General features: G+C 35.8%; 1 protein-coding gene and 1 long non-coding RNA gene across 3 annotated transcripts in view; one reads left to right on the top strand and one right to left on the bottom strand.

Annotated features, from left to right (window-relative positions):
* UBR1 (ubiquitin protein ligase E3 component n-recognin 1) overlaps positions 1–25,804 on the bottom strand; it is a 136,107-nt gene that overhangs the window by 18,776 nt on the left and 91,527 nt on the right. The window contains exons 30-42 of one of the 2 annotated variants that reach the window (XM_025918549.2): positions 22,227–22,432; positions 20,723–20,816; positions 19,347–19,496; positions 16,579–16,676; positions 13,765–13,858; positions 12,336–12,484; positions 10,252–10,307; positions 9,149–9,245; positions 8,285–8,352; positions 6,530–6,680; positions 3,602–3,689; positions 1,938–2,071; positions 534–642 (exon numbers count right to left, since the gene is read on the bottom strand). In XM_025918549.2, coding sequence (XP_025774334.1) covers positions 534–642; positions 1,938–2,071; positions 3,602–3,689; positions 6,530–6,680; positions 8,285–8,352; positions 9,149–9,245; positions 10,252–10,307; positions 12,336–12,484; positions 13,765–13,858; positions 16,579–16,676; positions 19,347–19,496; positions 20,723–20,816; positions 22,227–22,432 — 1,494 coding nt within the window. Of the gene's footprint in view, positions 1–533; positions 643–1,937; positions 2,072–3,601; positions 3,704–6,529; positions 6,681–8,284; positions 8,353–9,148; positions 9,246–10,251; positions 10,308–12,335; positions 12,485–13,764; positions 13,859–16,578; positions 16,677–19,346; positions 19,497–20,722; positions 20,817–22,226; positions 22,433–25,804 lie in introns of those variants that run through there. The other variant, XR_015252608.1, reaches the window with a different exon arrangement.
* Positions 23,377–25,804, top strand: part of LOC147580190 (uncharacterized) — a 94,537-nt gene continuing 92,109 nt past the window's right edge. Inside the window, exon 1 of the long non-coding RNA XR_015252609.1 lies at positions 23,377–23,487. This is a non-coding gene — a long non-coding RNA (uncharacterized LOC147580190). The remainder of the gene's footprint in view (positions 23,488–25,804) is intronic.

Here is a 25,804-nt window from a genome sequence, read left to right on the forward strand (position 1 = left end):
CATGTCAATTATATCTCAAAAAAAAAAAAAAAGATGGAAATTGTGGAAGCAAAGATAGGGAAGGACACTAGAGGTTAGGAGGGTAGACAGTGATCAGGAGGGCCAGAAATGATGAGGTAGAAAGAAAGTTTTTCTCAAAAAAAGACCCACCTCTCTCAGGGAAATTTAACTGATACATTTTGATTCACCAAATGACTTTTTTAATCCCCCTCAGGCACCCTCCTGAGATGTGCGCTACCATGTGAGATATGCTACTGTTTTAGACAGAGCCCCAATTTTGTTTCTTTTGATATTTAGTTGTGACTATGTGGCTGCTGACAACATGACCACCTCCCCCTGCTGCCCAGCCTGCCTGATGATTTATAGGAAACGGAAGCTTTAGGGAAGAGTAGTACAAGGAACGGTAATTATGGTGGGACAAGCGGAAATTCCAGCTGCCCATGGCTGCTGGACTTGTCTCCAATTCCTTGAGTGTGTGAATTAGGAACACAACAGTATAATAACCCAACAGTCACATTTTGCCCTCATAGTACCTCTGGAGGAGGGGTCTTACAGTATCCCAATATTCCTGGAAAAGCAGGAACAAATTTGTGGGTAAAGATAGATAGCTACAGAGTGCACTGTATTCTCCTTCTGCAGGATCTGCAAGAGAATAACAATACATTTAGTAAGCACATTATTCTTACCTGGTATTACAGCACCATCTAGATAAATTAATACATGATTTTTTAAAAATGCAAAAAAACAACTACGTGGGAAGTAGCACCCCATTTACAGGCATACCAGTTCAGTTCTAGACCACCACAATAAAGCGAGTATTGCAATGAAGCAAGTCAAGTGAATTTTTGGCTTCCCAGTGATTATTAAAGTTACGCTTCTACTATTTGTAGTCTATTTAGTGTGCAACAGAATTATGCCTAAAACAAAAATGTACATACCTTAATTAAAAAATATTTTATTGCTAAAAACTGCGAACCATCATCTGGCCTTTCAGCCAGTCATAATCAATCATCACAGATCACCCTAACAAATATAATAATAATGAAAAAGTTTGAAATATTGCAAGAATAATCAAAATGTGACACAAACATGAAGTGAGCAAATGCTGTGGGAAAAATGGCACTGGCAGACTTCCTTGACGCAGGGTTGCCACAAACCTTCAATTTGTAAAAAATGCGGTATCCGCAAAGTGCAATAAGGCAATGTGCAATATGACAAGGTATGCCTGTGTATAGAATCACAACAAACTAGATCAAATAAACCCTGCTGAACTGAGTTCAAGATACAGAAGCTGAAAGCCAATAAAGCTGACCTGTTCAGCTTAATCTCAAAGAACAAAAGCAAGAATCTCTAAACAATTTTGGTGATGCTTCCAAAATCATACAAATGTTCTGATTTTTACCCATACAAAAGAACAAGAAAGCCTTGTCTACTTTGATCTAGATTTAAGGCAAGTAAAGAAGAAAGGAAATGACTGGTACTCAAACATACATATCCTCACTTTGTTACAACAGGCCTTTCCTAGCAGCATTTTACCTCTTTTGTAGTAGTTATATGTTCAAAAGTCAAATAAGGAGTATAAAATATCATTTTCCTCCTACTTAACCAAATTGTTCTCTTCCCTAAATGCAACCAATGTTCCTAATTTTTTGCATATCCTAACAGTTATATTCTGTGTGTAGACATTTTATAAGCTCAAGTACATCAACTATACATAGATAGGAGTCCTGAGTAGGTTTTGCATATTATGAAGCTAATCTCATTTTTGGTCTCACCTTCAGCCCATACCACAGCAGGGGCACACATGTTGACAGTGAACATTGATGAAAGAGGCAGAGAACAGAAAAGTAGTTTTGCCCTCACCTTGTATTTTTGAGGTTGAAGGTAAGAAAAAATATCTATTATATCCTATTCTGAGATTTCACTTTCCTACTTACTTGTCAGCAGTTCATCAGGTGGAGTTACTCCAAGTAAATAGTGGAAAAACAAGGCAGCACAGCGAAGGTAAGGGGTGATACCATTCTTCAATGAGACCCACAAATACCAGCCAGGAATACCACACCCAATGCAGCTAAGAGGCAATAATTCCAGAACAGAACAGAATACTGATCAGACTAAACCGCTGGACTTTAAACACATCCTCATTTAAAAACATAGCTAAGTATTTAAATAATTTTTTATCCATTTAATTTTTAAACATTTAAAACATAATATTTAACTGGCAATAGCTTCTATATTTAAATCTTCTGAAAGTTTCCTAAATAAAACCACAAATCTTGTATCTTTTACCATGTAGGTTTTTATTTTATTTAATTAAAAAATAAATCAATTATTTATATTAGGATTAGCAATATGTAATAATTATTAATAATATTAATAATCATTAATTAATTTTTAAATGAGGGGCAGGCAAAAGTTTATTAGAGTATAAGAGTAAGAATAGTATGAAAGCTCCTTACAGAGAGGGGGCATATGAAAGTGAATGCCCCTACCATGTAAATTTTTAAAGCAAATAACTATTTTCTTCTTTATCCTAACCCTTATGATGAAATGTGAATCAGATATATTTATCAATAACTAACCAAATCAGTTAAGTTAGCTAAAAAAAATTAATACTTTCTTGATTTCTGTATTAAAGTTGGTGATTCATAGAGCAGTGAAAAGTACTCTATATCATACTTGCAATGTTACAACACAAAGAGTGAACCCTAATGTAAACTATGGACTTTAGTTAACAACAATGTATTGATACTGTTTTATCATCTTTAACAAATCTACCACACTGAAGGCTGGATGTTAATTACAGGAGAAACTGGTGAGGGGAGGGAGTATACAGGAACGTTATGTACTTTCTGTTTAAATTTTCTGTAAGCCTAAGCCTAATAAAACAGCTCTAAAAAATAAAGTCTAGTAACACACACACACACACACACACACACACACACACACACACTGTCTCTCTCTCTCTCTCTCTCTCTCTCTCTCTCTCCCTCTCCCTCCCTCCCTCTTCCTCTCTCTTCAGTACCTAACTAAAAAACAAAACAAAACAGAAAACTTAAATAAAAATTGATGAAGAAGATGAAAGCAAAGAGGGGAGAGTTTGGCAGCATGTAGAGCTCAGTGGGGCACTCTTATTATACTTTTGATTTTAGCCTTTGCATCGCCAATATATTTCACATGTTACATAAAAGCCATAAAAAAAAAAATCTCTAGTTAGTTAAGCGTATCAACTGTATAGATTGCTTTAAATGGATGACCTATTTTCTATTTTGTACATTTATTTAAATTCTAAATGCTGCCATTTGTTAAAATTTTATTATCTTTGGCCTATGTTCCCAGAACAGTTTTACAGAAGTAAAGATGTATCAAAACTGTTCTTTATAATAAGAGTAAAGAACAGTTTATAAGAGTAAAGATGTATCAAAACTTGTTTCAGTCTCAGAAACAAACAAATGGGTAGCTGTAACTCCAAAAGCTCTTAACTGATTTTTAAAAACTGGAATTAAAATGGTTCAAAAGTTATTGTGCCAAACAAATGAACAAAGTGGTGGAATTATTAAAACAATACTGAAATAGGTTGAACTAATGAACTGCTACTCACCCATTTGTATATTGAGAAACTTCTGCCAAGAAAGAAGATGCAGAACGAGCCTCTTCACTCTCTTCTTGAACCTGAGCAAGGGGGAGGTCTGAAAAAGAAATTCTGAAAGATAAATCTATGAGTTTGCTATTCAATGTATTAATTACACCTCAATATCATGGTGTCAGGATAATAAACAATGTCAACTCAACTGAGGCCCTTTTCCTTTTTCTCAATCTAAATGGTTGATTCTAAATATTAAAACTGTTGGGTAAGGGGCGCCCGGGGGGCTCAGTCAGTTAAGGGTCCAACTTCAGCTTAGGACATGATCTCATGGTTCGTGAGTTTGAGCCCTGTGTCAGGCTCTGTACTGATAGCTCAGAGCCTGGGGCCTGCCTCAGATTCTGTGTCTCCCTCTCTCTGCCCCTCCTCCGCTTGCGTGCACGTACTCACTCGCTCTCTCTCGCTCTCTCTCTCTCTCTCAAAAATAAACATTAAAAAAAAACCCTCTTAGGTAAACTTTATCAGTATATTAGATGAAGAAACAAATAGGGCAGAATCACATGGATGTTAAATAAATGCTTATCTCACTGTAATATGACCAGGTAAACAAATTAGTGGTCATCTATCTGCTTTGCATTCCTAGGAGTCTTAGCTAACAGGTAGAAATTCAGCTTCTAGAAAAGGAAGTAGGTTGCTATCCTGCCTTTACTCTCAAGCAACACATTAAGAAGAACATTGTAAGGTAATTTCCTTCATTAATCTATCCTTAAGGAGGACCATCCTAAACCTTTCCACCAATTTGCTAATTCACTCACTTAGGTTAAAGTTCTGGATAAGACACTTAAGTTCTCTGAACTTCAGTTTTATCATATTAAAATGGGTATAAAAATGCCAACATTGTAGTTCAATGTGATGGATGGTTACATCCTATTTGAATAGTGCTCTCTTGTTTTAAAAATACTTAAAATATATATATACATTAATTCATCTGAAAGACAATTAAAATTACCCTGTGTCTCTTACTTTGGTTGGATATTGCTAGTTCTTCTCCTTTCAGTTAAGATCTCTTTAGGAAAAACACACTTTTTTAAAAAAAAGGAAAATATATCATGGATTCATATTGATATTTCCAATTTAAATATGTTTAATATTTGCACAACTGAAGTGAATTTTACATGCAGTGAAATACACAAACAATAAATGTACCATTTGATGAGTTTTGACAAATGCACACACCCATGTAACAAGATTTTTAAAAATGACACTTTATTTCTTAAAGCAGTTTTAGGTTCATTACAAAATTGAGAGGAAAGCACTGAGTTTCCAGATACCTGCCCTACTATCAACAGCTTGCACTAGAGTGGTACATTTGTTACAATCAATGAACCTATACTGACACATCATTATCATTCAAAGTCCACAGTTTACATTAGGGTTCATCCTGGTATTGTACATTCTGTAGGTCTTCACAAATGAAATGTAGCCACTGTTACAGTATCATACAGAGTAGTTTCACTGCCCTCAAAATCCTCTGTGCTCTCCAAATTCACCACTCTTTCCCCGCGCCGCCGCCCCCCCCCCCCCCAACCTCTGGTAATCACTGATATACTGTCTCCATAGCTTTGCCTTTTCCAGAATGTCATATACAGTTGACCCTTGGACAACATGGGGGTTAAGGGTGCCAACATCCTGCATAGCCAAAAATCTACCTATACATTTTGACTCTCCAGTAACTAACAGGCTACTGTTGACTGAAAGCCTTACTGATAAGATATTGAGTCACTTAACATGCATTTAAAAAAAAAATTTTTTTTAAGTTTATTCATTTTTGAGAGAGGGAGACACAGAATCTGAAGCAGGCTCCAGGCTCCGAGCTGTCAGCACAGAGCCCGATGCAGGGCTCAAACTCACGAACCGTGAGATCATGACCTGAGCTGAAGTCGAACACTTAACCAACTGAGCCACCCAGACGCCCCAACACGTATTTTGTATAACATTATATATGTATGTTACATGTTATATATTTTGTGTGTTATATACTGTATTCTTACAATAAAGTAAGTTAGAGAAAAGAACAATTATTAAGAAAATCCATGAGAAAATCAGGCAACAACAGATGTTAGCGAGGATGCAGAGAAAGAGGATCTCTTTTGCATTGTTGGTGGGAATGCAAGCTGGTGCAGCCACTCTGGAGAACAGTATGGAGGTTCCTCAAAAAATTAAAAATAGAACTACCCTACGACCCAGCAAATGCACTACTAGGTACTTATCCCAGGGATACAAATGTGCTATTTCAAAAGGACACATGCACCCCAATGTTTAGAGCAGCACTATCAACAATAGCCAAAGTACAGAAAGAGCCCAAATGTCCATCGATGGATGAATGGATAAGAAGATGTGGTATATATATACAATGGTGTATTACTTGGCAATCAAAAAGTATGAAATCTTGCCATTTGCAACTACGTGGATGGAACTGGAGGGTATTATGCTAAGTGAAATTAGTCAGTCAGAGAAAGACAATAATCATATGACTTCACTCATATGAGGACTTTAAGAGACAAAACACATGAACATAAGGGAAGGGAAACAAAAATGATATTAAAAACAGGGAGGGGGACAAAACAGAAAAGACTCATAATTATGGAGAACAAAGTGAGGGTTACTGGAGAGGTGGTTGGAGGGGGGATGGGCTAGATGGGTAAAGGGCACTAAGGAACCTACTCCTGAAATCATTGTTGCACTATATGCTAACTAATTTGGATGTAAATTTAAAAAAATAAAAAAACACAACATCCATAAATAAACAAATAAATGATCATTCAACAAGAGAAATAACATAGAACTTTGAAATATGTGATATGACTAATTGCATGCATAATTAATTTTGCCAATAAACCATGGGCAAATGTTATTTATTTTATAGTTAACTGATGTGAGCTTTACCTGTGTCTATGGTAAGAAGGATCTGAAGCATGTGTGCCATGGTGATCAAATGGAAGAGATAAAGGTGGTTATACGAGGAACTAATTGATGAAGGCTGCAGATCAACAGTGTCATCCCAATACAAGGATGGAAATGCTAACACAGCACCAACCTATAAGAGAAAACAGATATCAACATGAGTGACGACAAAGACCAGTGCAAGCTAATCTCATATCTCAAAGTACAGAGCATCAGATGCTCTGTGCTCGTGTGTGGGTTTTTTTTGTTCTTGTTTTTTATATATTTTATTTTTAAGGAATCTCTGCACCCAATGTGGGGCTTGAACTCATGACCCTGATGGGGCGCCTGGGTGGCGCAGTCGGTTAAGCGTCCGACTTCAGCCAGGTCACGATCTCGCGCTCCGTGAGTTCGAGCCCCGCGTCAGGCTCTGGGCTGATGGCTCAGAGCCTGGAGCCTGTTTCCGATTCTGTGTCTCCCTCTCTCTGCCCCTCCCCCGTTCATGCTCTGTCTCTCTCTGTCCCAAAAATAAAATAAAAAAACGTTGAAAAAAAAAAAAATAGTCTTGAACTCATGACCCTGAGATCAAGAGTTACATGCTCTACTGACTGAGCCAGCCAGGCGCCCCTGTGTGGGTTTCTTTTTATAACTAGCCACAACATTTTCCCTAATTATTCAATAGAATATCTTAGAATATAGTGTACCATAAATGGAGAACAAAAGTCATCACCTAACAGGTTATCCCTTTGCTGAAACTTCTTTTTCTAGGCAGTGGTCTCAATCCTGTGGTTGAGAAGATTCAATATTACAATAACATGGGGAGCTCTTAAAAGAACACCGATACACAGACTAGTCCAATCAAATTAGAATCTCAGGGTATAGAGCCTATTTACCAGCATTCCTTCCAAAGTTTCCCCAAAAGGTTCCAAAAGATGGGAGTGACAACCACTGGGCATAGTCCTGAACAATGAGGTATGGGGGACACTGACTAATCTTGTATCCATAGATTCCATACTCCCAACCGCACCAACAATCTCTTTAGGGGACTCATTTTGAAGGAATGGAATCATAGTAGGGCTGGAAAAGCTCTGCAAGAAACTCATAAAACAGTTGCCACCTATCCATAGGTGTTTGGGAGAAGCCCAGATATGTCAATGGCCTGGTACCCATCACCAAATGATCAATGATTTTAATTTAAGACAGCTCATACTGTCATTTACTGCTTATAATATAAACAAGTTAAGAAAAGGGGGGAGGAAGAAAGCACAATATATATTTTAAAAAGTCTGCTTGGACAGATACCAACTCAATATAATCAACTAGGACAACAACTACAAAATAAAGAGTAAATGTGCTTTCACTTGTAAAGTGATTTTGAGGGGTGCCTGGGTGGCTCAGTCGGTTAAGCGTTTGACTTGGGCCCAGATCATAATCTCACAGATTGTGAGTTTGAGCCCTGCATCGTGCTCTGTGCTGACAGTTCAGAGCCTGGAGCCTGCTGTGGATTATGTGTGTCTCTCTCTCTGTCCCTCCCCTGCTCGTGCTCTCTCTCTCTCAAAAATAAATAAACATTAAAAAAAAAAGTGGTTTTGATGGTCTCATTCAAATCCCTATTTTAAACAGAATGGAGAAGAGACTAAATTTCATAATCTGAACACCAATAATTTATAATCTTGAATAAAGAACATGAACTTGAATGAGGAAAACAAATGAAATTATAAACTTGAGAGACTTTAAGAAATTTTATTGAATACTTACCAAAACATGAAATAGGTCTATAGAAAGAAGGCAAGGTGTATCTTCTGATTTTAGGTTAGGAAGAACAACTAAAAAATACCAAACAACAGTGCAATTCATTAAGATAGCAATGTGGTTATAAATATAATGCAAAACACCTAAAACAAAAATATAACAGGGATATAAAATACAGAAACTGGTAAAATGGCATATCACACTTTTATGAATGGGGACCATAATTAAAAATAAACTACACTGAGAAAAACCTCCTAGAAAGCCTTGGATATAATTTAAGTGTTAAAGAGAAGATCCAGGAAGAAAAGGTAAAGAGCATAAATGAAATAGAGGTTGTTCACTAAATATTTGCTCCATGAATAAGAAAAATTACTTTTATACAATGTTCCATAATACTTTTCTCCTAACTATACATTTCTAAGTCTTTTGTGACTTAAATATTAAATATTCACATTAAATATGTGAACAATTTGGAGGGGAGCAGAGAGAGCATGCAAAGCAGTGTAAGTACAGTGAGGATGAAGAACATCCCCTTGAACCAGCAAAGTTAAACCTATTTTTAAATGATCTTTCCATGTCATTGCTCCCTTTTCTTACCAGATGAGGACAAAAATATGTTAGTGGTTGTGGATGTTGATTCAATAAAGCCTCTAGGTGGGAACAAGGGACATAACTTGAAAACATTTGGAAAATACCTGAGTTTTAAAATAAGACTACAGTTATTGTACGGGCATCTATGTCTTTGTTTTTTCTTTTATAAAGCTGCTATAGTAGTGTTCAAAATTAGTTCAGTGTGTTGTTTCCAAATGATATACACTGCCAGAAATGCAAAGGAAAGAGACATATAATAATATTCAGAGAAGAGTCTACCTGATAGGAGACGAATCAGATGTTTCTGTATCAGGACCTGAGGACACGTAATCTTCTGTGCAATGGCAAACTGCATTAATGCTTTCAGACCATTATGCTAGATTGTAAGAGAGGGGAAGAGAAAAAGGGCAGATGACAGACCTAAGTCATTCACTATAAAAATCATTCCCAGTCTGCAAGTATTAGTCGTAGCCTAATTATAAACTTTATATTCTTGCAAATAAAGTATAATATTTATATTTTTAATACTTTCAGGAAGTTTTATGAACTTATCAAATTTTAATAGATTTTCCCATGACCAAGAGATATTAAAGCTATGATTATTTCAATTCTCATTTAGATACTCATTTTCCCCAGAGTCAATTTCTTAAATTTACTGGATTAATTTACTCTGAGGCCTGGGCAAAAAAATTTATAAAAATTCTAAAATCATGGCCAGAAAAACCCCACTAAATGCAGGGAATAGATCTGCCTTCCAAACAGGCAGCCAGGAAGTGTAGGGAAGCACATTGTATATTAAAAGTCCCCTGTGCCTTGGGAAAATAAGAGGAAAATGGCTAGGAGCAGGGGTGCTCTACGGAATCCTTGGTTGCCCACCCTGTTTTCAAGGGGCTATTTCTTGAGCTTAGGTCTGGAGATGGGTATAGTCCTGTAGTGTTAAGATCTGCCCATCAAGGAGCCATGGCTTAGTTTTATTCTTGAATTCACTATGATGATTTATGTAGAGTTAAGCCAGCATTAGTACTTAATGTTACATGATGGCACAAAATTAGCGAAGAAGGAAAATGTAGGGGACAATGAATTTCTGACTTGGCAATAAGCAGAGAAGGGGAGAAAAAAGGGACAAAGTATCATCTGAAATCTATGAATTACATTTAACCACCGAGATTGAGTAAGCTCTCTAAAGTGCACAATGCTGGCCATTTTGTCTCCTGTGAGTCTGAGGTAGCTTTGTAAAAAAGAAAAAAAAAAATAGAATTCCGCTAATTTTTACAGAAAAAGGAGTGAATTAAAAAAATGATTTTAAAGACTAATAAATTAACTGTAGATTATACCAAAAAAGCCTACTATGAGTTACACATACCTTGCTGGAATATACATACCTGTCTATTTTGAAGTGCTCCAAACAGAGGTTTTCCTTCATCTCCCAAGAGGTTTTCTCAAAGAGTAAGAAAAACAAAAATAATAAATCCTGAATATTGCTACAATTGTTTACTTGGTTTCTATCAGATGTTCTTTAATTATATTTTTGACCAGATGATTTGCACTTTTCCCCTTCAAAGTTTCATGTTTAAGTCTACACCAAAATTTCCAAATTTTTGAGTGAGAAGATATTATAGAAGCAAACTGTCACTACACATAATAAAGTCCCTGCAGCTCTCTACAGAGAGTACCTGGGAAAAACAAAGCAGCCTGGTTTATTTTTCGTCCTTTTAACCTCTCTTCTACGCAAAAAAATTTTCAGCAAGTAATTTTATGTACAGTCACAACGTATTTTGTTTTAAAATACATAAGGCAATGCAGGTAACTATTGCTCTTATGCATACTTTTAAAAAATAATTACATTACAGGAAAAAAAAATTGAAAATTCAAAAAACCCCACGGATTCAGATACATTTTGCCTTGTTGGCTAGGGCATTTATTGCTAAATTACTCTTACTTTCATTGATCTTTGGCAGCAGATACACCTATGAGTTAGGAAGGTTTACTTCCTATTTTCTTTTTCCATCTTTGAATGGACAGTAATAAAAGACTCTGTATATTGATTCTTCAACTGTAGTTCCTAACTATGCCAACATGTCCTGTGTATGTCTTGCCACACCCATAGGGAATGAAGTAAGTCAGATGCTTATGCACTAGGAATAAAGTACAGCACTATGTTCTGGGATGGAAAAAGCACTGAAGTGAAAACAGTATAATACTGTATTAATAAAATAAAACCCAATTCCTAGGTTACAGAACCACATAGGAACCACTGGACCACTGGAAGTCCTCCAGTGAACTTCTTATCACTTTTCTGACAAAAACTGTGACCTTTTTTTATGTTAACTATCTAAACTCCCGATTCCTAATGTTTGTCTTGCCAAGGATAGTAAAGTGTAAAATATCTTCACTGAAACTGTCAAGAGACTTAGTAGTAGATCATGACTCCAAAAGAATGCTTTACATTTCTTACCGATTTGTTCAGATTCTATTCTGTTTAAATCTCATTCTTCCTATTTCTCATTTTATTCAACCACAGGAAAAATAAACCTGTTTGTAATCTTTTATCCATGATTTAAGTCTGACAGGTTTGGATGTGACTCCTAAAATCTGTTCAGGAGGCTGAAGCTCGTGTGCAGGAAGGTTTTGTGGCTTCGCGCTACTTAATTCAAATCATGAAATGGTGTCTTGTTACAAAAATATATGTAAATGAAGAAAAGATGGTATACTCCATTGGAAGCAACTACCAAAAATGTATATTGGAAAGGGAGACTGAAACCATCTTGGATAAAGAGGACATAAAAGAATTACAGTTCTTACTCTTTTTTAGATAGTATTCTATCTCATGACTGTAATAAGCAAATATGCTGATTTCAAAAACTAAGAAATCCTTCACTACTACACTCTTCTTCCCCCCATCCCAATTTACACTGTGTAAATTTAAGGTGTACAACATTTTGATTTGATTGCTGCATTCTTCTATAAGAAGTTTAAATTTTGGCAGAGAATTTGACAGTGGGCTTCCATTATGACCTGGTGAGTTCCTGCCTGCTAGTCTGTCTCTCACAACTACCTCAGTCTTCTTTTCCCTTTTCTGATAATGTTTTAGGTGACTTTGGTTTCCCTTTCTTTTTTCTCTCAAGGTGTAAAAGAAACAAAAATTACTGACCATTTCTGGCTTGATTCTTGTTCCTTTGCCTTTTTTTCCCTTGATTTTCCTAGTGTTATAAATCTGCCAGCTTTTGAATATAGCTTGCTTCATGCTATACGTTTCAAATATTTTGAGCTTATGTTGCATATGACCAATACTGTAGTTAAAAAGGGATCAATACAAAAATTCTCAGACTAAATGGCATCAGGCTACACAATAGTCCTCAAACAATTCAAACTATTTTAAGACATCAGGGAAAAGGAAACATTTTTGGTCAATCAATGTTAATTCTTTTTCTATGAACCCTCCGAAGCAGTCTCTCATAGGCATTACCAATTGCCTGGACAGTGAAAGCACATGTGCTCCAGGTCATCATGGGGACTCGAGGATCCGTTTCATCAGGAGGTACTTTTAGTCCAATTCTGTAAATTGTTGTAGCAAAGAGAATGACCATTTCCTTGATGCTATTAGAATATTTTATCCTAAAAGTAAAACAAGAAAATTTTATATAGTGATTTAATAAAAGGGGTTACCTACAGAGTAAGGTACAGAAACAAAAATTTAACAATTTAGGTACTGAAACAACAATTTAACTCTTTTGACAAAGTAAAATGCTCTTTGTCAAATTGGAGATTAGAGCCTCTGAAGAAAAAATGGGACTGTAGCTCTTATAGGTAGAAAAATATCTCTTACAAAATGATAATGGCTCATATAACTTTACTTCATATAAAAGATGTAGTACAGGATCACAGAAAGGATCCAGGTCCAAATTAAGGACAGACTGGAGAGAAGGAATAAAATTCAAAGCAAACAGATCTGACCTAACAAGTTTTAATGTGTGGAAAGGGACTAAGAGGAACTTCAGTGTTAACAGGGTGTGTGTGAGACAGAGAGAGAATGAATACACCATGTACTTGGGAGTGATAAGTTCTGATTTCCTGAACTTCCTTTTGTAACAAGTATGTTGTTTTTTTAAGTTTATTTATTTTGAGAGAGAGGGAGAGAGAGAGAGAGAGAGAGCGCGCACACGTGAGCATGTGAGAGCGCGTGAGTGTGAGTGGGGGAGGGGCAGACAGAAAGGGAGACAGAGAATCCCAACCGGGCTCTGCACTGTTAGCAAGATCTCATGAACCATGAGATCATGACCTGAGATGAAATCAAGAGCCGGACGCTAACCAACTGAGCCATCCTAGCGCCCCTGTAACAAGTATTTTCAACAGCAACAGGATTCAAAATATAAACAAGAATCACAACTAAAAAAGTGTACATCAGAAAATATTTATTAAATAATAATGATAATAATAATAATACCTGATTTGGATACATTATATTTTTCAAAGTGTTTTCACATAAGTATTTTTCCAATAACCTTATGATGTAAGATAAGAAGCTACTGTTTCAATTTTACAAACAAGAAAATGAATGGGGGTGAGGGTTGACCTGAGACTTTACAGAAATCAGAGTTAGATAGGACTTTAATTGAAATCTCTTAAATTCTGCTCTTATTGTAGGTTGGACTATATAGAAATGGCATTTTTGTTGGTCAAAAATGGTTAATTACAGGCAGGATTCACTCTAATACATATTACTCTAATACCTCAAACCACTTAATTTTATTATACAAATAAAACTCCAGGGAGAAACAAGATAAAAATGGGATAAAGAAACAATTTTGCAAATAAGGCAGGAAGGAAGAAGGATTGTTCTTCACCCTTATTTTCACAGCCATTTACAAACTACTCTTAACTACTTGGATACTTACGAAGGCTGAATTCCAAAACTCAGGATGGAATGGAACTCAAAAGTGGAATCACCCATTCCTTGATCAACTAAGACTGGAATTGGTGGGTTTTCTCCTTATAAATGAAAAGGAAAAAGAATGAAAAATCACAAGGGTTTAGTGTGACACACACTTTTCTAGCTGTTTAAAATTATATATGAGCATTTTAGAAAACTTAGAAAATGTTAATAGACAATAAACTATCACTCAAAATTTCTCTACTCAAATAACATTTGGGTGATATTCTTCTATTCTCCATATAAATGTTGCAAATACAGATTCTTTTTAAAAAGACAAAATCTATAGTAGTACTCTGTATCTTGTTTGTCACCAACAGATCATAAATGTCTTTCCACATCAGTAACTGTCCCTCTATATTTCCATTTTTAATGGATGCATAGTATTCTATTAGTAAGGCAGCATACAATAGTGAGTAAGAGCCAAGGATCTGCAGCCAAGCTGCCTGGATTGGCATCCTAACTCTGCTCCTATTACTAAGACCTTGAGTGAATACCAACCTCTTTGTGGCTCCATTTTCCATTTCCTTATCAAATTAGAATTGTTGTTCCCCTATGTGAAATGAGTTGTCTTTTCCTGCTTGCTCTTGAGACTTTTTTCCTTCATCTTTGGTTTTCAGCAGTTTAGGTATTATCTATATGGGTGTGATTTTTCTTTTAGTTTATCTTTGAGTTTCACTGAACTTCTTAAATCTGTAAATTTGTTTCACCAAATTTTGGAGGTTTTCAGTCATCAGTTCTTCAACTATTTTTTGGACCATCTTTTTTTCTTTTCAGGACTTGTATGACATAAATATTGGATTTAAAAATTGGGTCCATGTATCTCTAAAGCTATTTTTCTTTTTTCTTCAGCACTTTCTGTCTATTCTTCAGACTGGGTAATTTCTACTGATCAGATTTCAAGTCCACTAACTCTTATCCTTCCCATCTCCATTCCACTAGTGAGCCCATCCAGTTAATTTTTATTTCATATAGTATTTTTTCAATTCTATCATCTCCATTTGGTTCTTTATTTTTAATAGTTTCTACTTTTTTTCTGCTGAGAACTCGTATTTTTTCCATTCATTTCAAAAGTGTTCACCTTTACCTTATGTTTAATTATTGATGCTTTAATTTTTTTGTCTAAAAAGTTCAATGTTAAAACATCTCAAGATTGGCATCTTATTGTTTGTTTTTTTTTTTTTCCCTTGAGATTGGTCAGATTCTCCTGGTTCTCTGTATGTTGAGTAATTTTGGATTGTACCTTAGATATTTTGAATATTACATTGTGAGGTTTTGGTTCTTCTTAAAATTCTGTGGAAAAAATGTACCTTTCTTTTTGTTTCAGTAGGCAATCAATACAATTAGTTTCAACAATTTCTGTCCCACTGTCTGTGTATGATGGTTCCAATGTTAGTCTCCGAGCCTTTGCTAGACTGTTTGGGTCTGCCTATACATGTACTACTCAGGTGTTAGTCTGGGACTTAAGTGATGGTTTTAATGCAGTTTCATTCTCAAACCTGTTGCTGTTTCTCTGGGCCTGTTCTGCACATGTGCAGCTTGGAGGCAAGCCTAGGATCTGCGCTGTTCTCAAAAATAGGAGATTCCCCTTCTATAGCTCTCTTCTCTCTGGGATGTCCCCCATTTCTCTAGCTCCAAGGGACCCTTTTCCCTAGTTCCTCTGGCCATAATGACATGTTTCTCTCAGTTTTAGTCCCTTCTGTTGTCAAGTAGATTCAGGTGACTGGGGCTACCCTTGGGATACAACTGTGAGGCAAAGACAGAAAAAAAATAATGAGGATTCACCCTGCATTCTATGGAACACAGAGGTCCCTTTTTTTTCCAGTTCCTCCAGCCAGAGAGACTGGTTTTCTCTTGGGATTTTACATATCTATGTGGCTGCCACGGCATTGCAGCTCCAGCTCCCTGACTGGGGCTGGCATCAGGAGAGGGTCAGAAGAGGAAAAAACAAACAAAAAAAAAAAAACAAAACAAAACAGGAATTCCCTTTACACTTTCCAGTTCTGAGGGACTTTTTTTCCTGGTCCTCTGGCCAGAAAGAGGGCATCTCTCTTGAACTTTTTGCTATTCATGTCCATTGCAAAGCTCTGTGACTCAGGCTATGCTGAGTTCAAAGCTGGGTAATAAAGGAGGAAAAAAACCCAGGAAACTCATTGCCTCTCCCATTCTTCAAATTTTGACTTCCCTCCTTCATTTGCCTACCATTGTTTACTTCTCAGAGTCTTTAGACTTTTTAGTCTTATCCCTCAATTGTAAAGAATATATAAATGAGGTAACAGTTTAAAAATGTTGTTTTTTTATTATTAAGATTAATGACAACATATTAACAAAATTAGTGATAGTAATGGCTAATGCTCATACAGTATTTATTATGTACCATGCATTGTTCTACTTTACACAAGATACCTCAATTCTTAAGTCAGTGAGATAGGTGCTATTATTATTCTCACCCTGCAAATAAGAAAGCTGAGGCACAAACAGGTTAAAAAACTTGTCCAAGATCACAGAGACAGTAAGCAATGGATCTAAGATTTAACTCCAAGCAGTGTGACTCCAGATTAATCACTGTCTATATTGCTTGCCAGTATGAAAACTATTTAAGTGATTTAAGTCAAACTTAATTTTGGCTTTGAAACCTTTAGTTCCTGATAGTCGACAAATCTATATTTGTCTATATATATGCAAACCATATTTTAGAGCAGTAAGTACTTCAGAAAAATATTAAAGACTCTGACACTTAAATCTCAAACAGCAAAATATAAAATAATTTTGAGCAAACCTTTAGCGTGTTTCATATTATAACCTGATATTCTGGCCAGAACAGTCTGTATCCATTGTGCCAGCGTCAAAAGTTGAGCAAGAGCCTCTGCATTCTCACTGAAAAATGATATTTAAAAATTATTAAGCCATTGGCACAAAGTCAAACTGAAAAGCTGCACTTGTAGAGTCTTTCTATGGATAATTGGCTGTATGAAAACATCAAGCTCCTTCAGATTAACTACGTAGGTCATAGAAGCACATACGTCTAAAAATGTAGTTTCAGCATCATTTGCAACAGCCGCAATATGGAAGCAACCTAAGTGCCCACTGAGAGATGAATGGATAAAGATGTAGTATCCCACACAATGGGATAATACTCAGCCATAAAAAAGGATGAGATCTTGCCATTTGTGACAATATAGATGGGACTAGAGGGTATTATGCTAAGTGAAGAAGTCAGAGAAAGACAAATACCATGTGATTTCACTTGTATCTGGAATCTAAAAAACCAAATAAATGAAACAACGCAGAAAGAGACCCATAAATACAAAGAACAAATTGATGGTTGCCAGAAAGGGGGGTGGGGTGTGGGAACAGGCAAAAGGGGGTGAAGGAGAGAGGGAGATACAGGTTTTTAGTTATGGAATGAATAAGTTATGGGCATGGAGGTACAGCATAGGGAATATAGACAATGGTATTGTAATAATGTTGTATGTGACTGATGGGAGCTACACCTGTGGTGAGCACAGCACAGTACAGAGTTACTGAATCACTATACTGGACACCTGAAACTATGGTAACATTGTCAACTATATTTCAATAAAATAAATAAATAAAGTAAAAATGTAGTTTTGGGTAGGAGGGGAATTTTATTTTATTTTATTTATTTATTTATTTTATTTTTTTTTAATTAAAAAAAAATTTTTTTTTTTCAACGTTTATTTATTTTTGGGACAGAGAGAGACAGAGCATGAAGGGGGGAGGGGCAGAGAGAGAGGGAGACACAGAATCGGAAACAGGCTCCAGGCTCTGAGCCATCAGCCCAGAGCCTGACGCGGGGCTCGAACTCACGGACCGTGAGATCGTGACCTGGCTAAAGTCGGACGCTTAACCGACTGCGCCACCCAGGCGCCCCAGGAAGGGAATTTTAAAAGTACAAGGAGTAAGATACCATTCATAGGCCCATCACCCAGAAGTAACAAATATCAATAAATGGAATCACCATTCTAGTCACTCAAATAAAAAACCGGGTGTCATCATTGATTTCTCAGATTCTCTCACAATCCACATTCGAAGCCAGCAGCTAGTCTTGCTGGTTTTACCTTCTAAATATATCCCAAGCTGAGCACTTTTTTCTACTTCCATTGTTACTACCCTAATCCAAGTTACTTCATCCCTCACTGGAACTATTTCAATACATTAACTGTTCTTCCTGTTTCCACAACAGTGCTTCATTATCATCTATATTCAATGCAGAACAGCCAGGGGGATCTTCTAAAATGTAGATCTGATCATATCACTCCCCTGTTCAAAGTACTCCAATGGTTTCCCATCACACGCATAAAATATTTCGTGTTTTTAATACTAAAAACAAAATTCTAATTTCCAATCTTATAAGCCCTTTTATGATCTTGTTCTTTGCTCCATTCCAAGCATGCTGCCTTTCTGCTGTGCCTCAAACATGCTGATGGTATTCCTATTTCAAGGGTGTTCGTTCTTTTTTAAAATTTTTTATTATTTTATTCTTGAGAGACAGAGTGAGACAGAGCGTGAGTGGGGGGAAGGGCAGAGAGAAAGGGAGAGAGAATCCTAAGCAGGCTCTGTGCTGCCAGTGTCTACCCAGACGTGGGGTTCGATCCCACGAACTGTGAGATCATGACCTGAGCCAAAATCAAAAGTTGGATGCTCAACCTACTGAGCCAGCCAGGTACCCCCAGATCAGGTTTTCTAATGACAAGGAATAGTAGAGATAGAGCAACTAACTTATTGACCCTGATTGCCAAGCCTATCACCTTTGAACACTTTTGTTGTGGAAACATGTTAAGTGTTTTTATCAACGAAATTATTTTCTATAGCAAAACTTAGGTCAATCATTACAAATTCACTGAGTTTTAAGAAAATGAACAACAATGAAGAATACGGTTATTAGGTACAACAGTGACAACACAGAAATATACAATTATATGCTATAGCTATCATAAAAAATGAATAAATTTGCTACTGAGTTCCATTCACAGATGGTCAGAATAGAAAAGTTTAAAAAGTTGGTCTAAAAATTTAGAAATTATTCAAAGATATATGATTAATCTACTGTTTTTCTTTACTTTTATTGTTAACATTTTGTCCACATCTTTACAACTATGGCGATTGGCTCTTCAGGGAAAAAAAAACAGAATTAGAAATAATAATACAAAGACATTTAGAGAAACCAAATTTCAAACATTAACTCTAATGGTGTAAAAAGTACTATTTGAAAGGATAAATCTTCTCAGCATCTTTTCCCTTTTTGTGAATGCTAAGGTAGAGATTCATGTTGTACTGTTTTCATGGCTGTTAGAAGATACACACACAACATACAGATTTGAGTTAATGAACATTCCAGTTATTTTAGAAAGCAAAAATTGGAGCTTTTCATCATATTTTAAAGACAGAATACAGCTTATGGAAAGAAAAAGTATTAATTACTTCAAACAACAAAAGAAACTAGCGATCTAATCAAAACAGGCACAAACGAAAGGATTAAATATAGCTTTTAAAAATTCAACCCAAACATGAATTAAAACATACCTGTTTATCCTTTGAGGTTGCAAAGGAATAATGGGGATCACAGTATTGCACAGAGACTTGCAAAGTGGGCAAAGATATTCTCCACTCTCTAAGTCGAAAAGGTCAACATGAATGCGCTGCTGAGAGCTCAGTTGTACAGCTTCAAAATACCTGCAAAATTTTAAGACATGGGTCCCTTCAGAATGATACATGTATCTTCACTCTAATCCAAGTGACAAAAGTCTGGAATTTTTGCTTTAATAAATGTCTTTAGAATCTACATGCCCAAATACCAAAGTTGCAATTATACAAGAAATAGGATGCCCATTCTTTTGGGGGCAAACAAGACACATCAGGGCAGAAACAAACTTAAAATAATTTTACTGAATCATAACTTGGCTCCTAACTCAGCAGCATGGAGATAAAATGCAGACACTACTTCCTTCAGTTTCCAATGGCCAGCTGATGTTGTAAAGGCTATTCAGGAAGATTATGTACTCTAACCCAATGCCAAAAGAATGAATCCTATACAAAAGATTTCCCAGGAATTATATTTCTGAATTTTTCTCTTCCAAAGGTGGAACTAGAATTTCCTGTCTTATTCTATCTCAAAGGTACTTTTCACTCTACATTATCAGGGAAATGAGATTTTTTTTTTTTTAATGTTTATTTATTCCTGAGAGAGACAGAGCATGAGTGGGGGAGAGGGAGAGAGAGGGAGACACAGAATCTGAAGCAGGCTCCAGGCTCTGAGCTGTCAGCACAGGGCCAGATGCAGGGCTCGAACCCACGAACCGTGAGATCATGACCTGAGCTACGTCAGACACTTAACTGACTGAGCCACCCAGGCACCCCATGGGAAATGAGATTTTTTAAGAAAGATTATAGCTTTCTTTTACACAAATACTGATCAAGAGCAACCAACTAGCTCGTGGAAAGGAAGTACAAAGGAGTAGTGAAAATTTTAAGTTGATAGTTTATTACATCCATTTCTTTTTTTTTTTTTTAACGTTTATTTATTATTAAGAGACAGAGAGACAGAGCATGAGCATGGGAGGGGCACAGAGAGAGGAGGAAACACAGAATCCGAAGCAGGCTCCAGGCTCTGAGCTGTCAGCACAGAGCCTGACACGGGGCTCGAACTCACAAATGTTGAGATTATGACCTGAGCTGAAGTCGGCCGCTTAACCGACTAAGCCACCCAGGCGCCCCTATTACATCCATTTCTGAAGGTGATAAGATAATGAATATCATGCAAACAAAATTAGTAATTAAAACTGCTTCAATTATTCAGATAAGGAAGGAAAGAAGACATGAGAAAACATGCCTTTTTGTGGCCTTTAATGAACTTCAGTATTCCTAGTTTCTTTCAAGAACATGTCAGAAGGACAACTTACTTCTGCCAGCACACCGCATGCATCACATGACCACAGCTTCCTGTGTAAGTTCCATATGCCAAGTCTGGATCCATGAAGAGCGGGTCCAGGGTTTCTGGTACAGGAAGACAAAAATAGGAGGCATGTATTCATCTCCCCCCATGGTTATAAAATGGGGGGAAAAAAAAAGAGATTATCAAGGTCTAAAATTCTAATCATGAACCTTCTTAGGAATGTCCAAGTAAACTGTCACAGTATCATGGTAACAGGATATATATTCTTAGTAGTAAGCAAAAGGAGAAAAATATAAAGCTAGACTTCCAGGTAGGATTTAAAATTAGTGTGAATTAATGACAACTTCTATTTTTGATTTGTATTTTTTATTCTGAACATTAGGTTTAAGTTGCCTTATCTTGGTTGTTGAAGTGATTTTTCTATGATTCAAGCACAATTTGCTCTTCTAATTTTAAGAGTAATTTGAATTACTTTCTAAGGTATACTTAGGGCATTATAATATGGATAAAAGCAAAGACATAGTGGTTAAAAATCTGGTTTCGTTACATATAACTTGTGGCCTTGGGTAAGTTATTTAACTTCTCCGTGCCTCAGTTCCTTCATCTGTAAATGGAGCCAATATAGGTACCAAACTCATTGGGTTGCTGTGCGGATTAAGCGAGTAAATACACATAAAGCACTTAATCAGTGCCTGGCATACAGTAAGTATTCAGTTAATGTTAGCCTTTTTTATCATCATCATTATTATCCCAAGGGTATTTTATAAAGCAGTAGCTCTGATGTGACATAAAAAAAATACATTATTTAATTAGTATTCCTGCCAAGAAAATACTTAACATGAACCTAATTTTGAGGCAATAGACAGATCCACAATGTAAGACATGTACAAAACAACTGGTCTACATTCTTCTAAGAAGTTATTACCATGGAAAAAAAACAACAAGTGACTATTCTAGATTAATATAGATTTAAAAGGACATAATAAAAGCAAGGCACGAAATATGTCTAGACCCTAAATGAGAAAAAAAAAAAAAAAGTCTAGCTAAAAACGTCTAGTTGAGGACAGTTTGGGAACATCCAAATGTGGATTCTATATTAGGTAATATTCCTGAATTATTATTCATTTTCTTGAATGTTATAATGGTATGACAGACATATAATAGACTATCCTTAGTTTTAGAACACGCATGTGTAAATATTTAGGGATGAAATGTATATGCCTGCATCCTACTTTCAAAAGGTTCAGCATAGAAAAATGGGGGTAGATAGGCAGATAGAGACAGAGACTGAGCAATGTGGCCAAGTGTAACAAAAATTAAAATTAAAAAATAAAACAAAGGAGCCAACATGGTATGTAAATATCTAGAGACCATTCTACATATGGGTAAAATATGATCTGACTAAATAAGGCTAAATATAGTCTCACTCCCAAACTTCTTCCAATATTTTTTTCTCATTATATAAGTATGAAAAGAAATGCTCAAAAGGATATTTATTAAACAATACATACCCCCTGAGAGTTCTATGGGTTTTCCCCTGTGCTGGGTTAAGGCGGTGGATTTCTGGACACAGGCCGATAATACCATGGCATTATTTTCTATTTTCACCTCTTGTTCTTCTTGGCAGAGGATGCATGTCAGCACCTCCTTTTCAGTAACAGTCGGACCCCGTTTAGGACCCAAAGCAATTCTAGAGTAGTCACTGACTGCTGGGGCACTACCAAGAGAAACGACCAGAAATGAGGACACATGTTTTGGTCACTTGTCTTTACATTTTGGTAGATTTTAAGTAACTGTAGTGCAAGAACTTTAAGAACAAAAATAGTAAAATAAAAATGATATTCAGCAATATTAGCTTAAAATCTTCCGCCTTGATTTTTCTGGCTCTTATCAGTTAATTTGCTTATTCAAAAATACATTTTGTGTTGCTAAGTGCAAAAAAAGCAGATCACAAAGTACAGTGTATATTAGAATTATACTTAATTTTCATACCAGGAAGCAGGGTTATCTGTTTTTTTTCTGATTAGAAAAGTAATACATGCTTAAGAAAATTTGGAAAATCTATAAAAGTATAAAGAAGAAAATAAAAAGCATTATACACTCACAAACTAGAGATAACCATTTGTATATTCCCGTCCAGTCCACTTTGTTTATACCATTCTTTTTACATAATTACGATCACATATACAGATTTGCACCTGCTTTATTCACTTATATCTTATTTGTTTTCTTGTGTCATTAAAGTTTATTCAGAAACATTGTTTTTAAATGGCTACACAATACTCTTTCTATACGTGCCTGTAAGAGTTTTATCCTTTCCCTCTTCTTAGGCATTTAAGTTCTATTCTATTTTGATAGACTTTAAAATAAAAACTTACATCTTAATGATTTAGCAATCCTTACATGTACTCAATGTGTATACTAATAATATAATAATAGCAAATATTTGTAAAGCACTGATTGTGATGTGAGGCACTGTTTCAATTACTTTACATTAATTCATTTAATCCTTCCAACAAATCTTATGAGGTAGGTACTAAGATTACCCTCCATTGTTAAGATGAAGACACTGAGGCCTAGAGACAGTAAGAGACTTACCTAATGACTCATCACTACATAGTAGCAGAGCCTGGATCTAACCCATGTGATCTGACTTCACAGGCCATGCTCTGAACTGCTTTGCAATACTGCCTCTTTACCTGTGCAAGAAGGTCCCTGAATTGCCACAGATCATTCAACAAACTGGAAATAACTTAAATGTTCATCATCAATGTAAGTGAAATTACACCATACAGAATACTAAGCAATATTAAAAGGTGCAGTTTGAATGCTAGATGGGGTACCACCTCATAGGAGGCATTCAGCAATAGGTAAGGTTTACCTTTTGGTACCATAAGGACTACAGGACGCTACTGGAATTTAGTGAATGAGGAGCCAGAGACGTGGACTGTCCTGCAATTCAGGGAGCACAAAAAAGAACTGCTGCCCAAATACCAAGACTGAGAAATACTGAGCTCGTTTGGTACATAAGAACATAGAGCATAGATTTCCAAGTGAATACGACAAGTTGCAGAAGGACACATAATACCATTGATGCAAATAAAACAAAAGACTGAATGATACTATGTAATTTCTATAGTTACATATATTTACAGGTAATAGCATAGTAGAAATTCTGACAGGAGATACATAAAATTTATAACCAGAATATCTTCTGAGGAAGGGCAGAAAGGAGTCCCAGATTTAGGCCAGTGCTCAAACAGAAGTAGCTTTATCTCTGACATTTGATTTTTATTTTTTTTTTAATTTTTTTTTTTTGAACGTTTATTTATTTTTGGGACAGAGAGAGACAGAGCATGAACAGGGGAGGGGCAGAGAGACATTTGATTTTTAAAAGGAAAATGTGTCAGTATAACTGTGTAATTAAAATGTTTTCGGGGGCATCTGGGTGACTCAGTCAGTTAAGCGTTCGACTTCAGCTCAGGTCAGGATCTCACCGTTTGTGAGTTCGAGCCCTATATTGGGCTCTCTGGGGTAAGTGTGGAGCTTGCTTTGGATCCTATGTTCCCCCCTCTCTCTGCCCCTCCCTCACTAGTTCATTCTCTCTCTCTCTCTCTCTCTCTGTCTCTCTCTCTCTCAAACATTTTAAAGAATTTAGTGATCATATGAAAAGATGCTCAACCTAGTACTAACTAGTAATAGGGAAATTCAGCCTGGCAGAGATGTATAATGTTGACTATCAAATATTTTCAAGTACTGATGATAATAATAAGCATTGATGAAAATGAAGAAAATAGGAACTCTCAAACATTGTTGGGAGTAGGAATTGGTAAAACTACATTGGAGTTTTATTGTGATAGTATCTATTAAAATTTAAAATAATGATGACCCAGTACTTTCACATATTAGATTCTACTCTTGAGAAGTACTTATACAATTGTACAAGGGAGCAAATATACAAAAATATTCTGACACATAGTTTATATTAAGGGAAAATTAGAAAATAAGGGAAAACCAACTTAAATGCCCAAAATTTAACAAATAAAATACTGTATATTCATACATAAAGAATCATGTAGAATCTAACAGACCTATATGGAATGACATGAAGAGATTTATAAAACACTGAGTAAAAAACCAAGCTGCAGAACCAAAGGTCTGGTAAAATAAACTATTAAAAAACACAAACCAATACTCATTTATGCATATATGTTAATAAATGCATAGAAGAGGCCTAGAACAATAGTTATTTATTAACAATGGTTATCTGTGCAGAAAGATCAGGAATGCAGAGGATGGTCTAAGGGATCTAACTGTGTTATTTGAATTGTTTTCAACTAGAACACAATAATTTATGTGTGCAATCAATCAGTCAATAAAAATAAATAAAAAGCATTGAGGCCATTAATTAACTCTGAGCACAGTTTTGCTCTATCCTCTTGTTTGGCTAAACATACAGTAGTCTCTTTTTCATAAAGAGCATGTTGCTAATATAAAGTATCTCCAGGGTTGGAACTTCTGTGAATTGTTTATAAAGTTTTATATTAATTTCTAGTTCTATTACTATTGTCAGCTAAGGATAGCTTACCTTCATATATATATGTATATATGTATATTTACGTGTGTGTGTATATATATATATATATATATATATATATATTTTTTTTTTTTTATCTTTAAAATATATAGTCTTTATTCTTTGTGGTCCTTGTTAACATACCCTGCTTCAAGATGACAGATAAATTATGTCTGTTTCTAATGTTATTGCAAAAGCACAATTTTTTAAAACTATCCAAAACACACATTATTTAAAGAGCAGTGAAAGCTTATTTTTAAAAATAAGCATAGGATGGGAGAGAGGGGAAAATGGGTGATGGGCATTGAGGAGGGCACTTGTTGGGATGAGCACTGGGTGTTGTGCATGAGTGATGAATCATGGGCATCTACCCCCAAAACCAAGAGCACACTGTATACACCGTATGTTAGCCAACTTGATGATAAATTACATTAAAAAAAAAAAAAAGCATAGGAGGTATTTACATTTTAAATTGGAGTGCTTTTAAAAGTATCCTTATTTTCCCTCCTTTTC

The sequence above is a fragment of the Puma concolor genome, chromosome B3 (assembly GCF_028749965.1).
Source record: "Puma concolor isolate L17-30 chromosome B3, mPumCon1.1.hap2, whole genome shotgun sequence".
Taxonomy (NCBI): Eukaryota; Metazoa; Chordata; class Mammalia; order Carnivora; family Felidae; genus Puma; species Puma concolor.